This window comes from Medicago truncatula, chromosome 1 (genome assembly GCF_003473485.1).
Source record: "Medicago truncatula cultivar Jemalong A17 chromosome 1, MtrunA17r5.0-ANR, whole genome shotgun sequence".
In the NCBI taxonomy this organism is placed as follows: domain Eukaryota; kingdom Viridiplantae; phylum Streptophyta; class Magnoliopsida; order Fabales; family Fabaceae; genus Medicago; species Medicago truncatula.
The window spans coordinates 56,057,987-56,066,738 of record NC_053042.1 but is presented as its reverse complement, the minus strand read 5'-3'; the positions used below and the strand labels follow the sequence as shown (position 1 = coordinate 56,066,738).

Below are 8,752 nucleotides of genomic sequence, written 5' to 3'. Positions count from 1 at the left end.
TTATTTTTAGGGGTTTATAGACAAATTAATAATCAGTTTTAAATTTATATTTTCTCCTTCTCCATCTTAGTCTTTTAACTCCTCCAACTCCTTCAACAATTTGCTCAAACCATTTAAACTACACAACCCCCAATATTTTCATATGATTTGTTCTTGTTTACACACTTTATAGAAAACTTCATTCTAACTTCTTGTTCGTGCTTCAGGCAGGGACAATCATTCATCGTATACAATCTAGCTCACACCACAATACTATCAGACTGACATATCATATAACATATTAAGTAATATTCATGTAAAAAAGACACAAATCATCAGAAAATGAAATATGTGATCGGTATGCATAGAGGAACACTTGTTGAGAAATGTCAAACACTTAGACATATATTTCTTTACCTTTGAAATTAATCCACAAATCATCCCATTATTGTCACTTTAAAAAATACACATTTTTCCCCATTTTGATGTATATATGCATGTAGTTTTCCCAAATTCCAAAATTAATAGTTAGTTTTAATATTTAACTATTAATTGTTTGTTTTTAAGAAAAAAATAATATAAATTTTTAAGTTTGGGGGCATTTTGCACATAAGTGGAAAACTTCAGGGGGTATTTGCAAAACGTCATGTTCACCATCTCGAGCACGCCTCCCTCCGCCGTCTCATCTCCACCGTCTCTAAATTCACTGAAGTCAACACCGAATATGAATCCCTCTCTGTTGAGATTCAGCCGATAAAATCTCCTCTGTCATCGACCGCCGCGATGTTCCTGGTCGAGAAACCTCTCTTGCCTTCACCGTCCATCTAAGGGATCCAATCGCCATTGAGATTCTTATGTCCTCCGACGCCGCTTTGATTATGCAAAACAAACAAGGATGGAGTGCTCTTCAAAAAGATTAACGAAAATAATGAATTACATTGCACGAAAATCATTAACCGAGAGAAAAAGGTAAGAGTGATAATGACAATTAAATATTTGGTGCACAAGAGACCGATGGAATTTTGTTTACGGTCGTATTTGTGGCGTCGTTAAGGAGGATCGGAGAAAGAAGCAACCATAAATCTGGAGGGAAGAAAGAGATGTTTGATGAATTAATGAGAAAGATGTTGCGTTCATGTTACAAATCATTATGAGTGTTTAAATTAAGATGCAGCCATAAATTTAAGAAAGCAACCATAAATCTGGAATAAAATCGAAAATTAAGAAGTGACCATTGGTGATATATTGTAAGATATAATGGACCTTAATGATACAATAATCATTTTTTTTAATAGAAAAGATCGAATGATTGAAATTAAATAAATTAATAAGGTGTATGGTGGACCAACGTTGTTTGTATTCCACTTTAAATATTTGGAGCTAAAATTAACGATTATAGACCAAATTAATTGACAGAGCCATACTTGAAGGGCCAAAATGTAAGGATTAGCAACTATGATATCAAAATAAAATTATGAAATCAAAATGTCCTATTTTCAATAGCCAACATAACACACATTAGCTCAGCCGAAAAGGAAGTAGCATGACCATTGCTGGAAGCAAAAGAAGCAGGAAATTAGCATTATAATCACTGAAAATGCCCCTGCAACAAATCACACTCATTATATTGTTAAAAAGTTTAATTTCATTTTAAAGTCATTCACTTCATTGATTATAATTTGTAGCATAAAACTTCTACTTAAATGTTATGTCATTCAATCTCTTTTAAATTTTAAAAAAATGGGTTTTTGAATGCTCGATAATTTTTTTAGATTTAATTGCGGTTTTGGTCTTCCAATTTTTACCATTTTACAGAATTTTTTCAATACGATGATATAACATATTTTAGATGAATTTTTTAAAGAAAAAATTTCATGGATGTTATTCTTTTATCATCATCATCAAATCATATGCCACGCCATTTGATACATATCACATCATTATTCACCAATATTTTAGTTTTAAAATATGAGGGACATATCAAAATCATTGGATTTTAAAACAGAGATAAACTTCACAAAAGGATAAAAATAACAGCAAGAAATATCTTTTATTGGTTATTTCTTTATCCATTTTTTTAATGGTATGCTAAAATATAAGGATAACAATGCGAGCTAGCCTGCCTTGTTTAGACTCAACTTACTGTTAGACCGCAAAAAACGTGGTGAGCTGGGCCACTCGAGGTGGTGGATTCAAATATCCATCCCATCCCACCAAGAGGCGGTTTAACTGTTTGCCTGTTAAACATTTCTTTCTTTTCAATTTTTTTCTGCGATAAATGCTATTAAAAAAATATGATGCCGTTATGAAAAGTTATTTTTATTTTCTCAAAATCTTTTTACTTCCATTCTAATCCTATCGAAAGAGAAAAACAATTGTTTAAATAAAATTAGGTAATTTATTACTACAATAAAAATTAAATAAATAATATCTTTTAACGAGCCTGCAAACCATCCCGCCCCATCCCGCCATAGCCCATAATGTGAAGTTAATGGACCGGTCCGACCCGTTTTGCCAATACTACACCTAAGCTGAAATGGTTCACACACCAATTAACGATAGAAAGGAAAGGGAGGGAAGAGACGCGAGTATCTATCTCCCAAACCCTAACATGGACGAGAGAGACAAATCCGATAGGCGAAACAGAGATCGACACTCCGAACGTGACCGCGACCGTAGCCATCATCGGAGCCGCCACGATTCCGATGACCCCCGCCATCATCGATCTGACCGGAATCACAGAGAAGACCGAGAAGGAAGCAGAGATAGGGATAGGGTATACGATATAGACGAAAGAGAGGGTAGCAAAGGTAGGTCTAAATCGAAGCGCGATGAAGAGAGGGAAGATTCATTGGAGCGATACTCCTCGCATAAGAGGAAAGACAGAGAACATAGCGAGGATCGGGAATTGGACGATAAGAGAATTAGGGTTTCTGAAGCGAAGAAGGAACGTAGGAGATTTGGGGATAAAGTGAAGAAAGAAGACGATTATTATGATAATGAGGCTAGGGTTAAGGAGGAAGTTACTAATGGTGATTCCAAAGACAGCATTGATTCACTGCATAACGTGAGATTCTTTTATGCCTCTAACTTGGTTTTATTTCATTAAATTTATAGTTTTTTCTGTTCTTATGATTACTTTGTTGGAATGTTTGATTTTGATTCCATAGTATTGGTGTTGATTTAGAATATCACTTCAAATTGTAGTTATTTTTTACTAACTGTTTCCTGGATTTGAACGGGAATACTGATATCTTCTAATCAAAGGCATGTCTGGTGTTGCGCACACCGGCACCTGCACGGCACTTAACACACATGATTGCAATCAATTTTGTGTCTGACACTGGCACAACACTTAACTACGTGATTACATTCAATTTTGTTATTTTCTCAAATCATTATTGGTTGATGGGTCAGTGTTATGTCCAGTGTATGTGGCAATGCTTTATAGGTGATATGCCTGAGCAGAGAGATATGTACCGTTGTTGTTTCTATCCAATTTAATTTACTTGGTGTTACTTAATTCCTTCATTCTCATGTATTATTTATTTTGGGATATTTGAAGAGAGAAATACATTCATTGGTGTTTGATGTGTGCTGTTTCAGGGCGTTGCCGTGGGATCACCTGCTGTGGTGCCTGCTAGTGTGGCCGTGACATCTTTGGCCCCTCCTCCTTCCTTTCCTATCAAGGTATCTTCGATTACTACCACAAATGAAAATAAGGGCGTTAGTAATAACAGGTCTCATGAGGATTCTGGAAAATCTAGTACAGATGGGTCATCTACAACTGCTGGAAAACTTGGAAGCCTCTCTAGTAGTGATGCCTTAGCAAAGGCTAAGAAGGCTTTACAAATGCAGAAATTGTTGTCAGCGAAGCTGAAGAAAATTCCTCAGGTAAATTGTTTATTGTTTCTACTCATGATTATACTCTGTTAGCTGGATAGTTCTCTGATAGCTTCCTTAGGATACTGATTTATTTCACCATAGTTATACTTATACGTCTTTCTCTGAATGGATTTAGTGCTGTTCATTATATTGCGCAGTTAAATAAGAGTTCTACCTCAAATTCAGAAGAAAGCACACAGTTTGGTAACAAGACCGAATCTACAGCGCCCTCTCTTAGTGCTGGAATGGCATCAAGACCTGCCACCTCAGCTTCTGCAGGGCCTGTTGCAAATATGTCAATTTTTCCTGCTGCTGCTGTAAATCCTCCAGCCAGTGGCACTGGTGCTCCTGGTGTTGCAACTGCAACAAACTTTGAAGCTGTCAGACGTGCTCAGGAGCTTGCTGCCAGGATGGGATTCCGCCATGATCCACAATTTGCTCCTCTAATAAATATGTTTCCTGGCCAGATTGCTACACCAGACGTTACTATCCCTCAGAAACCAACCAAGGCTCCTGTTCTTCGTCTTGATGCCCAGGGACGTGAAATAGATGAACATGGAAATGTTGTTAATGTGACTAAGCCAAGCAACCTTAGCACATTAAAGGTGTGTAGTTTTCTCAATTGTCTTTTTATCATTCATCTTTTTCTACTTGTGATTATTGTCTTAACCTTACATTATATGTCGTATTCCAGGTCAACATTAATAAACAGAAGAAAGATGCATTTGAAATACTAAAACCTGTATTGGATGTCGATCCTGAATCTAATCCTCATTTTGATGAGAGAATGGGTATCGACAAAACAAAGCTCCTGCGGCCTAAGAGGATGAATTTTCTGTTTGTGGAGGAAGGAAAATGGTCAAGAGACGCTGAATCAATAAAATTGAAGGTTTTTCTATGTTCTTCCTCTTTCTCTCATTATAATTACCCGTCCTTTTACTTATTTCTTTCCAATTGTCTCATATGCGCTTTGCTATTATAATTTTGCCTCATGCAGAGTAAATTTGGAGAAGCTCAAGCAAAAGAGCAGAAGGCCAAACAAGCACAGCTAGCAAAGGCAAAGGCTGCTCCTGATATCAATCCGAACTTAATAGAAATTACAGAGAGAGTTGTAATGAAAGCAAAACTGAAGGACCGTATTCCAGATATTGAGTGGTGGTAAGTTCATGCTTTACTTGGACTCCTGCTTTCTACATAAGTATTGTGTTTGTGTAGTTTGTTTCGAAGAAATTGAACTAGTATAGTATGCATTATATGCTTGTTTAAGAGGTTATGGCTGTATGCTTTTTTCTTTCTATTGATTGAAATGTTGATTATAATCATGTTAGAAGAAGACACAAGGTGATAAATTAGATTGACCTGCTTGTCTGTATGGAAAAACCCGCAACTGTGCAACAATGCTATTTGAATAGAAATTACAAAGGCCTTTTGATGTCTACGAACTCCGTTGAGTGGGGTGTGGGAGGCCAGTCAGGGAAGTGGAGCTATGTGTTGAACTCCGTCCTAGGAAACCTAATGTATGATGTGTATATCATATAACAAGGCAGAAGTCTGCACTGTTTGGAGTTAGTAACATGCATAGGGAGAGTAAATATAGGTGGGTCTGTTTGGGGATAGGCTATCGGTTCGGGAGGTGGAGCTGCCTTCATTTATTGTGGTTGATCCTGTCGATCATATTACCATCTGTCATCAAAATTCACGACACTTTGGATGAGTAGAGTAGAAAGATAGATTAGCTTGCTTGAATATTGTAGGCCATATGATAAGTTAGTTTAACCAACTCCCTAATAGTAAAGACGATTTGGTGTTTGATAAAATTGAGACGTGCGCTGGTTGCTTGCTATGGATGAAGTTTGATAATCCCTTTGAATAGCTTCTGATTTTGAAACCAGCTGTGTGTCAAACTTGAATATTATGGGCCATATGATTAAGTTAATTTAACTAACTCCCTAATAGTAAGACGTTTTGGTGTCCAAGCAACATCAAGAAAAGCTTTTACCGTTTAAGGTGATTACATGGCTACCCATTTGGAACATTGTCCATGTGATTGCATTACAGCTAGGAACAAGACCAATAAGAGCATCCACAATGGGAGGGTCTCAAACATTTAAGACCCGGTACCTATTAGGTACCCCCATTGGGAAGAATTCTTTTGAAGGTCCTATAGGACCCAAGGTCTCAAGCAAGCATCCCATTCTTAAGTGGGGCCCACAATATTTTCCATTAAATTAATCATTCTTGCACACACTTTTTTAATAATAATTGGGACCCATACTTTTTTAATATTAAAAAATTGAAATGTAATGATATAAAGTTATTGATAGTTGATTAGTGGGTTCTATTTAAGAAATTTGTGTGAGATGCTGCTTGGAGGGATCGAGTGCTTATTAGGTACTGCTATTAAAAAATTATAAATTAGTGATGTGTACACGTGGGACCCATTTAAGTACCCTAAAATGTGTGTCTTCATTGTGGATGCTCTAAGTATCAATCCTTAAAGATATCCTTGTCATCATTATAAGGATGCAATAGAGGCAGGTAATGGATGTTGCAGCAAGGGAAGATTAGGCTTCATGCGCCTTTCAACCCTTTCATTCTAGTCAATGAGGATACCACACGTAGAATGTGTCTTGACTAGATCTCTTAATACAATCACTTCATTCTTCTTAGAAACCTATACTTTACAAGGAGTCCTGTTGGTATTTTTGATGAAAACTTGATTTGATTATATGGTATAACCTCAGTGGATGATAATGATGTTAGCGCAGGTGGTGCATAGCAGAGAAGTGGAGCTTGCTATGGACTAGATGTTAGTCCCTGGTCCTAGCCCAGTGTATGTAAAGTATATTTAGAGCAAGGAGACAAGGTTGTTAGTTAATAAATATAGGTTGAGCTGTTATGATAGGGGGGCATGCAATTGGTGTGTCAGTTAGGCTGGGATCTTTCCCCCAGGCCGTGGAGAAAATACATAAATCATGTATAGTATTTTAGGTGCTTAGTGTTGTAACAAACTTGGACTTGACTGCAAAATGAACAATATGTCATGAACGGCTACTTGCAAATCTAGTATTGTCATGCTTGTTATCTAAATAGTAAAAAAATTAGAAGCAGAAAACGTGTTCGAAATATCCCCCCTCTCCTTGTTTGTTTATGTTTTATAAATCTTCAATTAACTTTTGGATTATGTCAGGGACGTGGCACTTCTGCATTCTGGAAATTATGGTGACATTGCCAACGGTACAATAGACGAAGGCAATATAAAAATGGAAAAAATCAACTTCTATGTGGAACATCCTCGGCCTATTGAGCCGCCTGCTGAGCCTGCCCCTCCACCACCTCAACCTCTCAAGCTAACTAAACAAGAGCAGAAGAAACTAAGGACCCAAAGGCGTATAGCTAAGGAGAAAGAGCGACAGGAGATGATTAGACAGGGTGTCATAGAACCGCCAAAACCAAAGGTCAAGATGAGTAATTTACATAAGGTACTAGGGACTGAAGCAACTCAAGATCCCACCCGGCTTGAAAAGGAAGTACGTAATGCTGCTGCTGAGCGTGAGCAGGCTCACATAGATAGGAATATTGCACGCAAGCTTACTCCTGCTGAGCTGCGTGAGAAGAAAGAAAGGAAGCTCTTTGATGACCCAAATTCATTGGACACACTTGTCTCACTTTACAGGGTAAATGACCTCTCTCATCCCAAGGCCCGCTTTAGAGTTGATGTTAATGCTCAAGAAAATCGTTTGACTGGATGTGCTGTGATTTGTGATGGTATTAGCGTTGTTGTGGTTGAAGGTGGAAGCAAGTCAATTAAGAGGTATGGGAAACTTATGCTTAGACGCATCAATTGGAGCGATGTTTCAAAAGAGAAAGAAGATGATGAGGATTCAGACGATGAAAAGCCTGCGAATAAATGTGTTCTGGTGTGGCAAGGAAGTGTTGCCAAATCGAGCTTCAATAGGTTCAGTGTTCATGACTGCATCACTGAAGCAGCTGCTCGTAAAGTGTTTGTGGATGCTGGGGTTCCTCATTATTGGGACCAAGCTGTCAACTATACGGAGGACGATGCTGTTTGAATTGTCTTCTAGTGTTTTTGGTTAACATAATTAGGATGCCTATCCAGTCTTTTGGTGAGTTAACAGTTATGCAATTGCTTCTAGTGGAGTTTTTTGAACAAAATAAGAAATGCCATAGCTGTTGGTGCTCTCCCTTGTTTGCTGTGGTCAATGATGCCTACAACAATGATAGATTTGCTATATCATTTAGTGGTGTGAACTTTCTCGCTTCCAATTAGGAAGTGTGCATTCAATATGCGAATGGTTGTGTACTTGGTTTAAAATCTTAGGCCGTCATGTACTGCAATGTTTCTGACTATGTAAACTATTTTTTTTTTTGTTGAATACTTTATTTCTAACACTATCGTATCGTGTTTCATGTGGCCAATGATGTTATATTGATCCGGCTTCTGGTATATCAATATTATCCTGTGTTGCTGAACGTGTTTCAATGAAAATCGGTGGTGGCATGGCATGTATCAGGTTCATGCATGGAGTTACTCTTTTTAAAAAATTAAGATTTTAAAGATTTTTCATAGGAAGGATATTGTGCATTTTAAATTCTAGAATAATATTTGATTATGTTAATAAAAGAAAAATATGAAGGTGAGAAAAACACAAGAGAGGGGGGGGGGTCGAATTGTGTTTTCTTTTTCTCTTAAAAAAATCTTCTTCTGATATCACTTCAGAAGCTGTTTGACAGTGCTTCTGATGTGATAATACTTCTGATGCAATTAAATTGCTTCTGATGTATTGTTCAGAATCGGATACGCAACGGAGTAAAAACAGTAGAGAAAAGAAAGAGAGACACAAGCAATTATACTGGTTCCTTCTAC

General features: G+C 37.3%; 1 protein-coding gene across 3 annotated transcripts; it reads left to right on the top strand.

Annotated features, from left to right (window-relative positions):
- The first annotated feature begins 2,522 nt into the window (after positions 1-2,522).
- Positions 2,523-8,358, top strand: LOC11428338 (protein RDM16). 3 transcript variants are annotated; one of them, XM_024772985.2, is made up of 7 exons: positions 2,988-3,046; positions 3,586-3,669; positions 3,752-3,873; positions 4,023-4,469; positions 4,559-4,753; positions 4,862-5,022; positions 7,055-8,338. In XM_024772985.2, the coding sequence occupies exons 3-7, from the start codon at positions 3,832-3,834 to the stop codon at positions 7,935-7,937; spliced, it is 1,728 nt and encodes a 575-aa protein (XP_024628753.1). In that variant the 5' UTR covers positions 2,988-3,046; positions 3,586-3,669; positions 3,752-3,831; the 3' UTR covers positions 7,938-8,338. The 3 variants fall into 3 exon arrangements, with proteins under 3 accessions (XP_003592771.3, XP_024628753.1, XP_024628756.1); XM_024772988.2 differs by having other exon boundaries at positions 4,001-4,469; XM_003592723.4 differs by having other exon boundaries at positions 2,523-3,046; positions 3,586-3,873; positions 7,055-8,358.
- Positions 8,359-8,752: the final 394 nt, after the last annotated feature.